Source organism: Procambarus clarkii, chromosome 52 (assembly GCF_040958095.1).
Source record: "Procambarus clarkii isolate CNS0578487 chromosome 52, FALCON_Pclarkii_2.0, whole genome shotgun sequence".
Lineage (NCBI taxonomy): Eukaryota > Metazoa > Arthropoda > Malacostraca > Decapoda > Cambaridae > Procambarus > Procambarus clarkii.
Window position 1 is genome coordinate 7045553 of NC_091201.1, and position 20190 is coordinate 7065742.

A 20190-nucleotide genomic window follows, 5' to 3' on the forward strand; every position below is an offset into this window, starting at 1 on the left:
GGTTATCTTGAGATGCACACAGAAATCACAATAGCGCGGTGCCTCAAATGAACAAATCCACAAGGGCCGTGATGAGGATTCGAACCGACGTCCAAGAGCATCCCAGACGCTGTCTTAATCAACTGAGCTACAACATGGTATAAGAATTGCAACCAGAAATTCTACTGAATTTTACTTGGATCCTGCAGCCTCTCCGAGACACAAACCAGGATTTTACACAACTCCCCCCCATGCACTCGAGCTGTGTCAATAGGTCGTTCTACCTCTTCGCCCTTACTTCATTACACTCGTCACGGCCCTTGTGAATTTGTTTATCTTGAGATGATTTCGGGGCTCAGCGTCCCGGCGGCCAGGTCCTCGACCAGGCCTCCTTTTTGTTACACACCCCCAGGAAGCAGCCCGAAGCAGCTGTCTAACTCCCAGGTACCTATTTACTGCTAGGTGAACAGAGGCATCAGGGTGAAAGAAACTTTTTGCCCATTTGTCTCCGCCTCCACTGGGTATCGAACCCGGAACATCAGGACTACGAATCCGAAGCGCTATCCACTCAGCTGTCAGGCACGGAGATAAATGAAACAGACAGTATACCATTTATTCACATAGATACAGGCAGCAGAGGAAGGAATGAGTGACTGGAAAAGAAGGGGGACAAAGGGAATATCATTACGGATCAAGAGTGCAGTGAAGATAGGGGGCCCCAGCAGGAGCTTGAGGGGAGGAGAGAAAGAAATAATCGTGGAAGGGACTATAGGACGAGCGCCAAGCATCGACTCCTTGAGACAGACACAAAGCGGCGAGCATGATTAAAAGTTAGAGTTCATGGAAGTTGGCACAGAAACAACGAATATTCCACTGAAGAATAGACATTCTCAAAAAACATAGATAACAGAAACAGAGATAACAAGGGAAAACAAAGGCAACGATTCGCACAGTATACTCGATATGATCAGGATCAGGTCCAGTGAAATCAGAGGTATGGGACAGAGGTAAATCAAGCAAAGACGATTATTGAGTCAAGAGAGCGGTAGGATGGACCAGTAGCTGACAGTCAGAGTCTGGAGTGGAAGGAGGCCTCGGAAAGGGGCGGTCAAGGGAAGAGGGGGGAAGGGGCGGTAGAAGGGCAGAAACAGGGCAGTGCACTTGAGTAATGGCAGCATCTGAGAGAGAATCAAGGACCAAGGGAAACTCCATAGTTGGGACAGGCGACCCCACCACTGAAATGGGAAGAGATGCAAGGACAGAGGCGGAGGCAGAAGGTGAGGAATATAGCGATGCCGCTATATTCCGACGCCAGGGTGGAAGAAGGGGAGGAGCCAGGTCTACATTTCTTACTTAGAAAGACAGACGTATTATCAGCAATGTACTAGTTGACAGCTTCCAAAGTTTCAACAGGAGAGGGAGAACGGGAGCAATCAACATGAAGATGGCTGGGAGGAGGATGGACAACGACCTGGACGGGCAGGTGTTGCAGAAGGCCAAAAGACAGAGGGCAGGGCTGAGAGAAATGATTGTATCAAGAAGGGAAAGAGGGCACAGGCGACAATGACGACTGGGAAGGAAGGGGGGAAACACCAGATGAGAAACCAGGAGGAAGACCTTCAGTTCCAGAATGCAAAGGAGAAGAAGGTGCTGGTGGCGTCAGGGTTCAAAGCCTGGAAACAGTTGTGGAACCGAGTGGGTGTAAGAGAGCTAGGAGGTCATCAAGAAGAGTTGATTCTCTGGCATAAGACATGCCAAAGAAAGCGGCGAGACGGTAAACCTGGCGTGTCTCGGGAAAAGATAAATGATCGCAGTGTTTCAATTTGAGGATGGCTTCCTCAGATTTGTAGTGAACACATGTGCGAGAGGAGGCAGGATGGGCGTCATCACAATTGATGTAGTGAAGTTGGCGAGAAGAGCACTAGACACACCTCACTTGTGCACCTGAAGGGACAATGCCCAAACCACCTATTGCAGAGACGAGGAGAGAGGATTTACTCCTGAACGGAGCATCTGGCACCCGCAAGAATGACGGAAGACGGAAGGGACCTACTGTCAAACGTGATTTTTACTATGCGAAGAGGCCGACGACGACGACCCCGAGGGGATTGATTGAACTTATCAGTCTGGAGAGTAGAATTGCCTTGGGCCTTTAGGATGTATTTAATATCATCATGGCAGTTTTTGAGGTCCTTATCACCAGTAGTGACATGGTGCGGGAGAATAACTGTGCCAAAGCCGCCATTTAACCCGGCATTTTTGGAGATCCTGACTGAGATCTCACCAGTGCAGCACAACATAGCGAAGTGGTTTGATGTCTCCTGAAAAAGGGCTGCAACTCCTCACGTTCCAGTATGGGTGGGGTTAATAGTGACAAAGGTATCCACTGAACCAACAAGGTTTTTATGGATGAACACCTTTCAGTCTCTGTGGCACAGTGGTAAAACACTCGCCCAATACTTTGCGAGCGATTTAGCCTGACTTTGTATCCTGGCGGCAGAAGGGTTGACTAGATGCCAGTCCTTAACTGTAGCCTCTGTTCACCCAGCAGTGAATGAGTACCTAGTTGTTAAATGATTTAGTGGATCGTATTCCAAGAGAAATTAAGATTAAGGACCTGCTCTAAATGCTATGCATGCTAATGGCTTTACAAGAATGCAAAAACTCTTGTATATATAAGTAAATAAAAAAATAAGAAAGTAATAAATCATCAGGACGTGTATGATCAACATGATTATGATCAAAATACTTAGTCTATTTAGAAGAACCAAACAATTCCTTGGAGGAATGATACGTTTACAAGTGTGGAGGCGACGGCACCGAGCATCCCTAGTAAGAAGGGGAGTAAAAGGCACAGTTGTCACAACGGGAGATGGAGCCACGCCAGGTGATGAGGTGGTCACCAAAGGGCTTGGGGCTCGACCCTGTCACGGAGGTGGGAGAGGAGTGGAGGGGGTTCGTCGGGAGAGTTAGAAAAGCAGCTTGGTCTGGGCCCAGTGTAGCGGGGGCAACAGAGCCCGGCCTTCCATCATACTCCGACTCAGGGGCCTGGTCGCCCACCCCACGATTCTGAGAAGTGGAATGAGGGTCAGAAGTCGTGATGAACAAGCTGGATGGATGAACAAGAATACAATTTCATCCACGATTAAGCCTACCATGGAGCCATAATTAGAGGATAGGACACCTGATAAGACCCCCCCATGATGCAGATGCATGGGAGGTCTTGAGGCAGATCCATGATGCACCCCCTTCCTGGAGGTGCAGCATGGATATACACCCGCAACTGTCATCTTAAGAGCCGTCAGTCTGTCGAGATCGGGCTCAGCTACGAAGGCAGTGTTTGACATAAAAGTTCCCCCTCGCTTGACCACGTCAGGTACTACAGTTCTATGGGTGAAAGAGAATGCCTTTTTAACTAACCCGGCGTCATAACAGAAAATGAATACGGAAGGAATATTCAAGAATGGCACGAAGTTGGGTGGAAGGAACAATCAGAAAGGAGAAGAGGTGGAGAGGAAAGATGAAACACGAGGAAGAGGAAAAAGTGACCAGCAAAATTAGTAAAGACAGCTGCTGGAGAATATGGCTTCAAAATGACAAGAGGTAATGCTGTCCCACGGAGCATCACGCTCCGGCAGCCGCCCACCAAGCCAGCAACGGACTGGAAAGTGAGGAAGCACAATGATAAGCGGATGCCGTTCTGGCTTAGTGCTAAGCCGGCGCCACTTCATCCGACTCACCATATTACAAGTGCCGTACACGGTCTTCCATCAACATATCTTCATCTCATTTTATCTTCAAAATCTCCAACATACTGCAAATCACATCGGCCCAAAAACAGTCATGTTTTCTATGCGTGGGTCGCTCGAATAGCATAGGTTAGGTTAAGTTCTGAATGATGGTTGATGAAGATTAAGCGCACGGGCCTGAGTAGCCCGTGTAGGTTCGGATGTTATAGTGCATTATTTTCTGTCCGTTGTGGTAGCTCGAGAGGATTGGCTAATCCCAGGACTCCTTCACATAACTTTTATTTTTCAATTTCTACACATTGTTTTACCACCGCCAACAGGGGTGTGTGGGGGGTGTGGGGGTAAAAATAGCCTAAGCTATTCTATCCCTTTAAACCAGCAGCTACAACCCCCCAATCTACAACCTCCTATCTCCCTTTCATCATTTCCTCGAGTCCACAACTCATCCCTCAAATCAGCCCGTCCTCCTAAGGTTTCAAAACGTAAAGAAAACGGTTAATTTAAAGTGTCCTCTCCAAACCTACCAGAGGACCCAAAACACAAAACAGGACAGTACATCACTATCCTGAGCTGCTTCCATTTTAACGGGAGACATCTCCCGTCATGCAGGGTGCAGTCGCACCTCCACAGATCTCCAGTATCGGCTATTGATACTGGTAATGGCTCAAAAGGGCCACCACTTACAGGCTATTCATGCCCGTGCCACCTTTTGGGTGGCTTAATCTTCATCAATTAATCTTCCATTTTCAAGTACGACGATATGTGGCCTCATGTAAGACACCTGAGCGACAAGCGAGGTTCGCTGTAAGAGGACAGGTTGCTCAGATAACCCCCCCCCCCGCTCCTTACACTCCATCACAACTTACTTCCTCTGGTCTGGACGCAGCTGGAGGGCGGCGGGCGTAGTGAAGGTGGAGTGAGCCTGGATGGGTATGAAGGCCTCCTTCCCAGGAGACATGACCACGCCCTCGTGGTTCAGTCCCGGGGCTCCTGACGGCTCCTGTAGGTGCATCTATGGCCACCCCACCAAACCATATACATTTTATTCTTGGTAATACATTGCATACATTAAAGGCACTAAGTACGTTAATTCTAATATATTAATTAATTGCATTATATATATACATTCATTTCAATAAATACATTGCAGAAATTCAATAGTTGCAATAAATATATGAATTTTAATTAATGTATTGGTTGTAGTAAATTCATTCCTTGCATTAAATACATTCTTGCGGTGAATATTATTTTTTTATTTCACTATTATAGTTCCCCCAAACCCTTGTGGGTAACTCAACATGGTATACATAGTCTTTGTTGCTTACTCAGAATGGTAAACATAGCCAATGTGGCTTACTCAATATGGTATTCATATCCCTTGCGGCTAACTAATAAGGCATTCATAACCTTTGTGGATAACACGACATATCATACATATCCCTTGTGGGTAGCTCCACGTGGTATACATACATTTCCTAGGCACGTGGAAACGTGCCACGTTACACGTGGAAAATAATTGAGGGGCTGGTCCCAAACCTGCACACAGAAATAACATCACATGAGACCAGGAGGCATGGCAGGATGTGCAGAATACCCCCGTTGAAAAGCAGAGGTGCAACAGGTACTCTGAGAGAGAACTCTATCAACATCAGAGGCCCGAGACTGTTCAACACACTTCCACTACACATAAGGGGCATAACTGGCCGACCCCTCACAGTGTTCAAGAGAGAACTGGATAAGCACCTCCAAAGGATACCTGGTCAACCAGGCTGTGACTCATACGTCAGGCTGCGAGCAGCCGCGTCTAACAGCCTGGTTGATCAGTCCAGCAACCAGGAGGCCTGGTCGACGACCGGGCCGCGGGGACACTAAGCCCCGGAAGCACCTCAAGGTAACCTCAAGGTAGGCGGCAAGATCTACATGTTACTCGAATATGTATCATAATCTCAAATTATGGTAAAAAAAAGTTGTGGATTTTGTTTTGGGAGAATCAAATATTATAGATTTATCTCCTACTCATCACGGACATGTTCAGTGCGATTTCAACCAACAACAGTGGATTGTCCAGTCACTTGGGCTGGGGGGTATAGCGACAGTCTCGCTTCATGCGGGTCGGCGTTCAATCCCCGACCGTCCAAGTTGCTGGACACCATTCCTTCCCCCCCCCCTCCCCACCCCCCGGGCCCATTTCAAAATCCTTATCCTGACCTATTTTCAGTGCTATATAGTCGTAATGGCTTGACGCTTTCCCCTGATAATTCCCTTCCCTTCCTATTCGTCACAAAATATTTGGTTATCCTGAAATTAATAGAAATTAATTTTTCAAATGGAAATTATGCGGAAATTAATATTTTGTGTAATTGATGGCTTTATAACACAGGCAAATGCTACATGCAAACTATTAACTGTATAGTATATCAGCAAATTATTTATGGTATATTAAATCATTTAAATTTTGGCAATAGTTAATAATGACAATAATAATTAAATAACAATTTAAATTCTCCCTTTGCCAGAAACGCTATGTCGGAAATTTCCGACACCCAGAGTCGGAAATGGCACAGCAAGATAGGTCCACTACGGGCTCACCATAGTCCGTGATACTTGAACTTTTTCTTCCAGGTAGCGAATCTTAAACAACAACAAACAACAGCAAGATAAATACGTTGTGTCAGGAAAATAATTTTACTAACAATATTAATTTCTAGTAAGGGAATGTCAAACGTTTCCAGGAACCAAAGGTGAGCGATTACGTCAGCCAGCACAGACCACGCACTGATCATTTCCTGGCTTAACTCTTAATAAATCCACTCTACAATTTGCTTTCATTTGCAATTATTATTTTGGACTGGAAATTAATTAAACTTATAGAGAAATAAGGCGTTCTTCCACCCCGAAGTAAATTACCGCAGGAGTGAATGTTAAATAACTGCTGGCATAATACTAGTCACAACCCATTCAGCATTTATTAAATGTGCTTTAAAACTCCTCAAACATCTAGCCCAGCGTTAGGAACAGTCAAAGACTCTTCTCTGGAATTTGGAGTATTAAATTAGGACGTAAAATAACGCTACTATAGTCTCGTTAATGAACGAGTTGACTAAAATAAACATAACTATTGTTTGAACACGCACCACGATAGGGGAGAGAAGACGCCATTCAGCAGTCGTCCTGTGTGTTCAACAGGACCACCAGCAGGTCCCATATGGAGTAAGCTGATTACCATCGTCATATATTTGGGTCATCCGAAGTGCCACAAGCCTCAGACGTTGCTGCCTAGCTCCACACAACAAGGCAAATTGTCAAGAAACGGCATCCCATACCTTGTATATACTGTTGCTCTTGTTTAAGATACAGATTCTCAAAAAAAATTTCAGTAGCATGGCCATGGTGACCTGTAGCAGACATATCTGGCATAGGAGCGAGTTTATAACTGACTTGTTGACACTATGTTGTTGTTGTTAAAGATTCGCTACCTTGAACAAAAAGTTCCAAGTAGCACGGGCTATGGTGAGCCCGTAGTCGACTATACTGTTACCAATCCAAAGTCCACATATTTAAATACCATATTTATCTGAATAAATATTTTTTTAATCTAATATTTGGGAGATAGTGATCCATGTTTTCTTAATGTTGCCCTTAATTTGTGTAAATTTATTTTCGTAGTATTTTATTTTGGCTCTTCTAATTATTTTAGAGAGCATGGATGAGTAAATCTTTGAAAATTCTTTGGAGACGACTCCTAACCTATACTTCTTTTCAAAGTCATGTTTTTTATTAATAGATTAAGTATTCCCTTTGTACGTTTTGGAGTACTTAACCTTTTATTTGTAACTTGTTTCGTTAGCATTGGACAGTGGGAGTTATAAAGGTTCAGAGTTTTGTGAAGAAATGTTTGCACTGTTAGGTTGATATTCACTGTGTCACCTAATTCAGCCTCCCAGTTGATATTAGCAGCAGCAATAAAGCTGCTTATAGAAGTTTCATTGCGCAGCCTAAAGCTTATCTTCCTTGTATCAAGAGGTGGTTTATTAATGTTGGTTAGGAGAAATGAGGGGTAATGGTCTGTGGTCCTATCAATGATTATCCCTGAAGTAAGTGGAGAGGTTATGTTAGTCCAGATGTGGTCAAGAGCCGTGGCAGTACTATCAGTGATTCCAGTAAGTCTAGTGATTAAGGGTATGAGGAAGCAGGAATTCATACAGTTGAGGAAACTAGCAGCAGTAGGGTGTTCAGGCTCGCAGAGGTCAATATTAAAGTCCCCTGCGATAATTAGATGGTTTTTGTTCAGTCTGTTATCTAGTATTAGATTTCTAAGGATAGAGTTGAATTCGGACAAATCAGTGTTAGGAATTTTATAGACTGCTCCCACAGTCAGGACAGACTCAGCACACTTGACTCTGAAACTGGCAAAAATATACTCCTCACAGTAGTCTCTAGTTCTAATTAATTTTAAGCATGTTAGTTCATGGTGGTAGTAAAGAACAGTACCACCACCTCTCTGAATTGGTCGACAGTTGTGAATTGCTGAGTAGTTTGGGATGTTAAAGAGTTGAGTAGTATCCTCTTTTAACCACGTTTCAGTAAGTATAATAAAAGAGAATGTGTTATCAACAGTTTCAATCAAGGCACTAACATCATCAAAGTGTTTGCTTAGAGATCTTACATTCAAGTTAATTACAGAGATATTGTGATTATGTGTTAATACATTGTTTACATAAGTAGGGTGGTTGTAGGAAAACAAGGCAAGAATGGCAATTACAAAATAAACAATTTTTGATATAAAAAGGAGGGGGGGGGGAATATAAATATAAAGAAGACTATTCAACACAAACTCTAAATGAACAAAAAAAATGAGGTAGATTGCTTACAAGTACTCTCAGGGGTACAATGGAGTAAGGGAGTATGGCGAGGCTAGGCAACCTGGGTAATAATGAAAGCAAAGAAAAAGTTGAATAATAAACATAGGCAAGTTTAATCTAATGATAATTAACTATAAATAGTTTAGTTATGATCCTAAAATTAATAAGAACTAAAGAAAATATTAATGCACTCAATTAATTAAGTCCAATAAATGACTAATAAAAATGAAATTAAAATTTAATTTAAAAAACAGTGTAACAAAGAGACTTAGGATACCTAGCCCGCACTAGGTGACAAGGGGGTTAATTATGTTGAGTCATTGAGAGTGATAATAAGGTGAGACAAACCACATTGAGAGAGGAAAGTGTTGAGGTTATCCTCATTAGCAGTTGTAAACATTTTACCCTCAGACGTCTTTCTCACTTTAATCATGCCATCTCTAACGAAGCACTGATGAATCGCATCTGGGTTTTGATTACGGATTTGACGCAGGCGGTGGAGGAGTTGCTGTCTTGTTTATGTTTATTGAGTCTTAAAAATGTGAAGCATCTAATGTTTCCTCTATTGTTCTTAAGAGTTCATTGATGGTGACGTTAGTAGTGTCTTCAAAATAGCCTTTATTTTTATTATTGTGAGGAAGTTGTAATAAAGTATTGCTAGTGACAAGGGGAGACAGCAAACATTGAGAGACAAGAGAACACACACAAGCCCCACACACAAGCCCCACACACAAGCCCCACACACAACCCCCTTCAAGTTTCGCCTAATGTTTCAGATATTCTCCAGCCGTTAACGAAGTCGGTTTGCAACCGAAAGGTCCTAGGTTCGATTCTCGGGCAGGAAAAGTCAATTGGGCCACGTTTCCTTTCGCCTGATGTATCTGTTCACCTAACAGTAAATAAGTGTCTTGGAATTAGGTTAGTTTTCTGTGTTGTATTTTGCACAAGTTCACTCGTTGGCCCTTGGGAACCTCACACATCATGCTTCTGTTCACCCGGAAATTAGGCACCTGTTGTGGGTTGCATCTTGGGAATAATCTGTCGCTGACCTATATTGAGGTTATCTTGAGGTTATCTTGAGGTTATCTTGAGATGATTTCGGGCCTTTTTTTAGTGTCCCCGCGGCCCGGTCCTCGACCAGGCCTCCACCCCCAGGAAGCAGCCCGTGACAGCTGACTAACACCCAGGTACCTATTTTACTGCTAGGTAACAGGGGCATAGGGTGAAAGAAACTCTGCCCATTGTTTCTCGCCGGCGCCCGGGATCGAACCCGGGACCACAGGATCACAAGTCCAGCGTGCTGTCCGCTCGGCCGACCGGCTCCCTACAGTTCAAGTTACACTGTAACTTGAAAGTCCTAATATAGCTCATTATACCGGCCGTGGCCCCAGAACTAATCAGGAGGAGGAAGGCACTGACCTTGAAGCCCACAGAATGGTAGGTGCTGTAGGTGTACTCGTAGACCTGGGCGTCCAGGAGCACGGTCAGGCCCTGGTTAATGCCGGCGCTGCTCAGGTCTGGTATGATGTCTCGAAGCCTCGTCCCGTCTGTGTGGTTCCTCACTCGCCTCTCTCCCGGACACAGGTCAGTCATATTTGGCTTGGTCAAACTGACATTGGAAATGGCCAGAATGTTGATTTTGTATTCAGCATTAGTATTAATTAACGCATCAGATGAATTCAAATACTTGAAAGAATTAAGCACTACAAAAATCATAGGAAACAGCTAAATCATGTTTAGGACCATGAGATCGACCCCGATTCATCATGTTGTGCTTTCGTTGGGAATAAGAAATAACATTTCATTCAGAATCAATACAAACATTTCAGTTTCCAAAGCAGAATGACAAGGTAATTGATCAAATCTTAAAAAAAACAGGTGCCATCAAACCGGCAAGAAAACAACGTCGCGCCAGCAACGTAATAAACACATCGTTTCAACGAGAAAATAAACGCTTTGGTGTGTGTGTGTGTGTGTGTGTGTGTGTGTGTGTGTGTGTGTGTGTGTGTGTGTGTGTGTGTGTGTGTGTGTGTACACTCACCTAGTTCTAATTGCGGGGGTTGAGCTCTGGCTCTTTGGTCCCGCCTCTCAACCGTCAATCAACAGGTGTACAGATTCCTGAGCCTATTGGGCTCTATCATATCTGCACTTGAAACTGTGTATGGAGTCAGCCTCCACGCGTGTGTGTGTGTGTGTGTGTGTGTGTGTGTGTGTGTGTGTGTTTACTAGTTGTGTTTTTTGCGGGGGTTGAGCTTTGCTCTTTCGGCCCGCCTCTCAACTGTCAATCAACTGTTTACTAACTACTAACTTTTTTTTTTTTTTTTTTTTTTTTTTTTTTTTTTCTCTCTCTCTCACACCACACACACACACACACACACACCCCAGGATGCAGCCCGTGACAGCTGACTAACTCCCAAGTACCTATTTACTGCTAGGTAACAGGGGCATTCAGGGTGAAAGAAACTTTTGCCCATTTTGTTTCTGCCTCGTGCGGGAATCGAACCCGCGCCACAGAATTACGAATCCTGCGCGCTATCCACCAGGCTACGAGGCTCCTGTGTGTGTGTGTGTGTGTGTGTGTGTGTGTGTGTGTGTGTGTGTGTGTGTGTGTGTGTGTGTGTGTGTGTGTGTGTGTGTGTGTGTGCGTGTGTGTGTGGTGGCTGAGTGAGCTGATTTATCTCAGGTGAACTAATTACCTGTTGGCCACGTTAATGACGCAGCAGAAGCCGTTCCTGGTGGAGACCTGGGTGAAGAGGCCGGCGCAGTCTATCGTCCCTCGCCATAAGCAGAACAACACCATCTCCTCACATCGCTGTGAGCTCTGTCATCACGGAACACCACATTAGGGGGTCACAATATTACAGAACACCATATAAGGGGTCACAATATCACAGAACACCATATCAGGGGTCACAATATCACAGAACACCATATCAGGGGTCACAATATCACAGAATACCATATCAGGGGTCACAATATCACAGAACACCATATCAGGGGTCACAATATCACGGAGCACTATATCAGGGGTCGGCATATCACGGAACACCACATTATGGGTCAAAATATCACGGAACACCATATTAGGGGTCACAATATCACGAAACATCATATCAGGCGTCAGATTATCACGGAACACTATACCAGAGGGCAGAATATCACGGAACGCCCCATTAGGGGTCAGAATATCACGGAACGCCACATTATAGGTCAGAATATCACGGAACGCCACATTAGGGGTCAGAATATCACGGAACGCCACATTATAGGTCAGAATATCACGGAACGCCACATTAGGGGTCAGAATATCACGGAACGCCACATTATAGGTCAGAATATCACGGAACGCCACATTAGGGGTCAGAATATCACGGAACGCCACATTAGGGGTCAGAATATCACGGAACGCCACATTAGGGGTCAGAATATCACGGAACGCCATATCAGGGGTCAGAATATAACGAAACACAACATGTGGGATTTTTTGTTCTCAACTCTCTTCCCCATTCTAATTCTTAACACAAAATATAAATTCAAATGACTCAAGTGAAATACTGACTGAGTACGAACTAGTCGAAAACAAATCTGCAGAATTAAATCAAGAAATTTGTACAAGAGACTGAGGAAATTCTCTAAGTGATCTACTGCTACTTACATTGAACACAAAATAAACAACCCAAGTGTATATAGCTGGGTATGAGAGTGTGGATTCTGTCTCACGACCCACTGTTAGGGAAGAGGTTATAATAATAATAATAATAATAATAATAATAATAATAATAATAATAATAATAATTTATTTAGAAAAAGTACATACATAGTTGCAGGGTTACAGTACAAACATCCTGTTAGATTTAAAGAGAGAGGTAGTACATACAATACCTAAAGCCACTAGTACGCATAGTGCTTCGGGCAACGGTCAACTTATTTCAGGGATCCTGCCACTGCTCTTGGATAGCTGTCAAGAAGCCTCATATTTACATTTATGAAGATAAAATTATATCATGGGTAGCGAGGCACTGATCTTTGCTCTGCAAGTGACCCACATAAAGGTAAGGTAATTATCAAGAGAGAGAGCGCTGTGCCACTACCACTATATAGTACTTGCAAGGGATGAGGATAAAGATTTGGGATGGGACGGGGGGAAAGGAATGGTGCCCAACCACTTAGACGGTCGGGGATTGAACGCCGACCTGCATGAAGCAAGACCGTTACTCTACCCTCCGGCCCAAGTGGATCAACTAGTAGTTGTTAATTGACGTAGTAGTTGTTAATTGTTAATTGAATTTAATTGTTCGATTGTTAATTGAATTTAATGTAATTCTCTGATTGCAACGTTAATTTACTGACAATAAATTCTTAACAATTAATTTATATCAACATCCACTTACTTATGTTGGGGTAAAGACTCCCCATAGATAACCCTATTTGGCTGTGTGTAACAATAAGTAATTATGTTTATTAATTTTAGTAAATACCTTAGCACTATAGCTTATTACCTGTTACAGCTTATCACATGCTAAGTTACATGTGATAAGCTGTAACAAATATTGGATGAAACAAAACGCCTTATTACCACCGTAAATGGGTCGCTGGTCGGGGAATGCTTGAGCTCATCAGGGTAACGCCCTGAGATGCCCAGAAGCGAGAGTTGACACTTGGGCAAACTCCAAATAGTTTATTTTCAACGTTATTATGTGGATATTTTCCGCGCCATATCAGAGGTCAGTGGCCAGATTCACGAAGCAGTTACATACGTACTTACGAACGTTTTCCTTCTTAGCATCTTTGTAGCGGCTACGTCGGTATTCAGGTAGGCACTTAAAGTATGAACATTTTCCTAAGTACACACCGTCACGTTAAGGTCACTTTCGACCACTCGTAGCTTTACATAAACTGGATATTACTCATTTTTTCTCTACTACACAACACATGGGATTGATTTTATTATATAGAAACATTTTTGTTGGCGAGTCTCATCAAGGAATCCTTCGTGTTAGCTATATGCATATTATATATTGTATATTATATAGATATTGTATATTATATAGATATTGTGTATTATATAGATATTATACATATCTATATTATTCCAGTATATTTATTATTATACATCTATATTTATTAAGTAAATAAGCACTGGTGACCATGAAGTATGAGAGAAGGTGATGATCCCGGGGTGGTGGGAGCATTTACTATCACCAAGTGCCCCTGTTCACCGAGCAATAAGCATAGCTAGGGGGTGTATCTTAGCTATACATACCCATTTTTAATATATTTTGGTTGGTTTTATTTTGAAATTAAATCTGGGTGAGACATAAAAAACATGCTGCACAAATGATGTTAGGTAAGGGTAAGGGTAAAAAAATCAAAAACTTTTGTCATTGAATACTCAGGCCTATAATTATGACTAAATGGACTATTATGGCCTGTTAAAAATTTAGGGAGAAGCAGGGGTCCAAGACCTCTTCCTGTAACACAATTTGGCTGTGTGTAACAATGAATAAGTAATTATCAAAAGAAGGCACAAAGCCAGGAAGGCTATGTAGCAGTAAGGCAGTGAGGTGAGGCAGCTACTTATTTGAGGAATGCTTATTTTATTATTTACCCTATAAGCTGAGGCAGCTTATTTTATTTGATGAATGCTCAGCTGATTCCTCTACATTTAGCATGGAACAAGTTTGTGTCTAAGACCTCTTCCTGTTACACAATTTGGTTGTGTGTAACAATTAAGTAATTATCAAAAGAAGACACTAAGCCAGGAAGGCTATGTAGTAGCATTGTGTGTAACAATAAACCTAGTTTTTTAACAGATAATGCACCTGTGAGTGACACAGGTCACTCCCACAATGAGTGACCCGTGTCACTCACATCTGCATCTCACATGTTGCATCTCTTAGAATTACGTAGGTAAACAAAAAATGTAACAATTTTATTTACTGCAATGTCGGTGCTGGCTGCAGAAGTTGAAAAAACATAGTTTTACTTCAAAATATACTAATTTAATAAGAAAATTCGACGTAAATAGGTGGCAAGTGTACGCAGATAAGATCCGATATGCCAGCATCGTGATTGGCTACAGCTGTTAGAAGAAAAATGCTACCTTCTCTCTGATTGGCCAAACGAAAAACCCTAGTGACATCTAGCGAAACTTAAGTGAAGTTGCTAAAATCTTCGTAAGTATATCTTTCTGAATCGGATGTAGGAACGTTCTCAGGCAATACTTAAGGACCTTCGTAGCACACTTACTTACGAAGAAATACATGGAACTTCGTGAATCTAGGTCCAGAATATCACGGAACACCATATCATGGATTAGAATATAACGGAACACTATATCACAGATCAGAATATAACGGAACACTATATCATGGTCCAGAATATAACGGAACACCATATCACGGGTCAGAATATCACGAAAAAAATTAAATACTTTAAGCGACAACTTAAAAAAATTATCAAACTATATTTGTCATGTAATAGAATTTAAAAAAAAAACAGTTCTAGAACTTGATAAACTTCAGTTCCTTTCGCTATATGACAGCAACCATAACAACTAAAGTTAGGTAATTATGTGCTGTATTAGTTGTTAGTGCTGCTGTATTAGCGCTGTATAGTGTATAACGCTGTATAGTGTACTGTATTAGCACTGTATAGCACTATACAGCGCTGCTGTATAGTGCTGTATTAGCTGTATTATATGTTATGTGTGTATTAGTTAGGTAATTAGGTAATTGTGTGCTAAGCCAGAAGGATTATATAGCAATTTGAAAGGGATATATGAGAGACTATGGTCCGTGATAATAAAACAGATTTTGAGATGCAATATGAGAAAATGAACAGGGATATGAGGACAGACAACAAAGTGAAAAAATCGTCTCCATCTTAGAGTCAGGCACTGATGCCGCCATTGTTGGAACTAATAGCGGAAGAAGGACACTAACTGACCTCTTTAATGGTGCAGTAAACCTCGCGGTTGTCAAGGAGGAGGACGCTGGAGTTCACCAGCTCCCACAAGGGCTCGACGCTGAACAGGTTCTGGTACACGCCGAAGGTCATTGTGGCCCACTGGTCCTCCTTATACTTCACTCTATAACGGAGATAGCAGGATAGATTATCATTTAATATCAGATTATTTTTTCTAGATTATCATAACTCACTACTACTAAGTAAAGTGCCCAAACACTTGGGCTGGACGGAAGAGCGACGGTCTCACTTCATGCAGGTCGGCGTTCAATCCCCGACCGTCGTGGTTGGTAACCATTCCTTTCCCCGTCCCATCCAAATCCCTTCCCAGTGCTATAGTCGAAATGGCTTGGCGCTTTCTCCTTATAATTCCTTTCCCTCTACTCCTGAGCTAACATAAATTATCATACCTCACTCTGCACCCGATATAACACAAATTATCATACCTCATTCTTCACTAGATATAACACAAATTATCATACCTCACTCTGCACCCGATATGACATAAATTATCGCACCTCACACTGCACCAGATATAACACAAATTATCATACCTCACTCTGCACCCGATATAACATAAATTATCGCACCTCACACTGCACCAGATATAACACAAATTATCATACCTCACTCTGCATCAGATATAACACAAATTATCATACCTCACTCTGCACCAGATATAACAAAAATGATCATACTTCAATATGGACGAGAGATATAAATGATCATAACTCACACTGCACATGAGAAAACATAAATTATCATAGCTCACTCGGCACCAGAAAATATAAGTTATCATTTATGTTCCCTGGTATAATAATTTATGTTACGGAGAAACTTACCACAATTCCGTAGTGCCTGGATGAAGGTGAGGGAAAGACTCAATATTTTTATAACTGTATTAAAAGATCACATCACACAGATCACAGGAAAACGATCAGATCAGATCACGATCACAGATCACGAAAACATAGAAAACTTGCAGCGCTTCACTCTAGACGATCAGCCCCACACCCAACCCGGTTTCCTCTACCAAGAAGAGATGGAAGGCCTTCTTCAGTGATGTGAGGAGCGAACCAGCCGGCCGCACCAATATTGAGAGGGCATCTTCCACCAACACTCCCCCGTGTAAGCTAGCTGATTGTCCTGGTCGAGCTGTCTGCCCATCGCCACTGAGACCTGCCTACCATGCGTCACAAACGTCACAAGGTCCTGGGTACGCCCCTCGACCGAGCATTCGTTCTCCAAGATCGACCTAACTGAAGCTTCTTAAAGAAGTCGCTGACGTAACACCTAACGACATCGGCCAGGAAGGCAGGGACTTCGACTTCTACTTCGTGAGCGAGGAAAACCTCGACAAACTAGTGCATTACGAATGCTTCGCAGAACCTAGTTTTCCACTTTTCACTTCAGTATCTCGCTGCACGATCTGTCTGTCAGTGAGCTTATCAAGTGGATCCTGAAACGGGACAGAGAAACACCAACAATTTCGGACCACATCGGGAAAGCAAACCCGGGCTTGTAAGTATATCAATTAGGCTCTGTTCTGCAACAATAATCGCACCATGAAGATACCTTCAACTCCGTAGCTGCAGCTATCCTGGCTACCACAAATGGTTTCTACTGCTTCGGCACCCACATCCCATCATACCAAGTGAAGATGGGAAGATTCTACAAAATCACTCCGGTGCTACGAATACTCCGACCACACCAGCAAGCGTCAACAGCCCCTCCAAAAGTGCAACATCTGCACAGAGGACCACCACCATTCTATCTGAACGGCGGAAACACCACACTACCTGCTCTGCAACGACGATCATCCTTCAATCTCCCATCGATGTACCCGCAGACAACAAGGTATCAAGAACCTGGAGGTAAATCAAATCTTCCACTGCAGCTAACAACAGCACAAACACTTCAGCTCCAACCAACTAATTAGCGACCACCTCATCCTTCAACTTTCAAGCCGCTATTTTCCCGGTAGCTACCGGGAAGAGGAGGAGAAGCCACCGCACACCAACCAGCCAATAGGGGCCCAGCTCCCAGTCTGCCAGCCACTCTCCGAACCAGCAGTCGCCGCCACCTCTCGCCGACCAATCACTGTACAGCAAGGCATTTGCTTTGTCTACAGACGCTTCACAAATTACTGGCTCTGATTCCCAGGAATACATGAGGATTTTGAACATTCTCTACACTGCGAATGGCCTCACGACATTCATAGTACCCGATGAAGTCTACACCACCTCTACTCCAGTCACGAGTTCTTCTCAAGCTTTAGACCCAGTCTCTGCCATCACTGTGAGCACTGCCGCTCTTACTGACCTACTGTCTACAACTGCACCACCCGTGTGGGAACCGACCTGTGAGATTTATATTTATTTAATTTATATGAATTTATATTTACGTTAATTTATATACTTCGATAGCAATTTGTATAATGATAAGTGGACTGTATTTCTGCAATAATCTCATAAATCTCACAAATCGATCCTCTACACATTAGGGGGGTTATTAAATTAATATATATGCAGCCAATCAAACTGCAGAATTAACTACATACATTGAAGAGGTTCCTTATCTTATAGTACAGCAGGTTAGTCCACCAGGTATAACTAGGGTGTAGACACCAAATTATCCTCTTTGAGGTAGCTTCCATATCACCCAGTAACTGGTGCACAAATCTTGCTTCCTCGTCTTGACCTGTCAAAAGTGCGCTAGCTGTGAAGCCAGAATCCTATATATGACAAGTATATCAGAGAAAACACTATACAGTACATGGAACAATAAAGACCTGGCTTAATTACCTTTAGTTTGAGGCGATTTCGTGATCTAACCGGTCACCCTATATCCTGACATTAATGGCCATAAATGAATGATAAACGGGTTTCGGATAGACACTTAACTTGAATTTGTAGACAGCGTGTTGATAATGGTACACTTTTAGTTTCCATAACACAACGTCCAAGTAAATTTAACAGGAGCCGAATTTGCTCCCGTGTGAGCCTCTGGTCTCGTATAAACAATGGCTGCCCTCCTTCCTCCCTCTGACGCCTGGCTTACATTGTCCACATGTCAGAAAGTGATAGAAGGGTCACATTTACTCTACTTTAATATTGATAATTAAGTTAATTTATATAAGATGTTTTTATGATGGTAAAGTCCAAAGACTAATGTATTTAAGAACAATTCCCAGCAGAATAGCTGGTGAATTATAATAGTATGTGGTGATGATATCCCGTTTTCTATAGACGGTAATTCCACTACAAGTTACGTTTTCTATGGGTAACTTGTTTATAATACAGCTATTATCTGTATGATTATTAAATGGTGTCGGATTTTCCGACATAATTCCCCAGGGGCTGCTCACGGGTCGAAGTCCTATTTAGAACAGACGAACACCGATACTCCTCCTTCGGATTATTAGATTAATTTGATGTTAGTAGTTAGTAATCACACATTTGTGCGTCTGTTCGTACAGGACGGATGTCCCGTACTAGAGTTGCAGGGGTTAGAAGTCTAATGCGATTTCATTTCCCTGTCAACTCTTGAAAGGCTAATATTCAAGCCTTATTACATATTATTTAACCCAGAAGACTGAATGTGATCAAGTACTACAGTCAAGTATGATTCAGGGACTGCAGTGAGATCAGTGACATTAGATATAACTTGAAGTTTGTTCAGGTAACTGGTCACTGATATATAAACACTGAGGCCCATGGAATACATCTTGATTAAATAATAAATGTATCAAATCAGTCATCAGATTTATTGGGGTTTAATTTAGTTAATTGATTCAGAAGATTGAATAGCTCATCATTAAAGTAAAGTATGGTTCTGAGACTGCAGTGGGTTCAGTGACATTGGTCGCAGTGACTTGTAGCTGCTTAAGCTACTGTTCACTGATTTGCCACTGAGGCCTCATGAAATCATCTTCAGCTTTAAATGATGATACTAACATCAACCTCTGTTACTATAGTCAGCTGTAATCTCCTTAGTATAATGCTACTGGAGAAATATAATCAGCTGACAAATTTAGATTTCTATTGGTATTGTTTATCTGCAGGCATAGGTCTCCTCAGGCTTGATACTGGGCCTGAGAGTAATTTACCTCCTGCAGAGTTTAACATGGTTATACCCTGATATTTAGTAGGGCTACCGATGAATCGATGACAATAGTCTGTCCCAACAAGGAGACCGAAGTCGGTGAGGTGATCAGACTTAATATTATCTGCCAATTTTATTCCTCTATTTCTCAGGAATTTGGCTGTTGCTCTCAGACCTTGAACTTGTAGGTCTACTGGTATTTTGTCCACCACAATGGCTTGTACTCGACAGACGTACCTGCCTAAACGTACTGATGGTTGTACCACCTGGTAGACTTGAGGTCCTGCATCTGTTACAAACCCTGAGATGTTGAATGACGTCTGGGCTACAGGCCTTAATTGTAGTTCATCTGCCAACTTTTTAGTGATATATGTTCTCTGGGATCCTTGGTCAAACAACCCACGGGTATGGACCTTGGCCCTCTTATTCAGGATGGTAATTTGGGCAGTAGGCAAAGTCGTATTACCTTTAGACTTTGCCGATTGGACACTCTTTGTTTGTTGCACCCTGCAGTACTGTACTGTGGTGGG

At 42.6% G+C, this 20190-nt stretch overlaps 1 protein-coding gene across 1 annotated transcript in view; it reads right to left on the reverse strand.

Moving 5' to 3' along the window:
• LOC123763747 (pickpocket protein 28-like) overlaps positions 1 to 20190 on the reverse strand; it is a 68008-nt gene that overhangs the window by 35755 nt on the left and 12063 nt on the right. The window contains exons 3-6 of the mRNA XM_069304241.1: positions 15539 to 15680; positions 11287 to 11411; positions 10010 to 10199; positions 4595 to 4740 (exon numbers count right to left, since the gene is read on the reverse strand). Of these exons, the coding sequence (XP_069160342.1) occupies positions 4595 to 4740; positions 10010 to 10199; positions 11287 to 11411; positions 15539 to 15680 (603 nt within the window). The remainder of the gene's footprint in view (positions 1 to 4594; positions 4741 to 10009; positions 10200 to 11286; positions 11412 to 15538; positions 15681 to 20190) is intronic.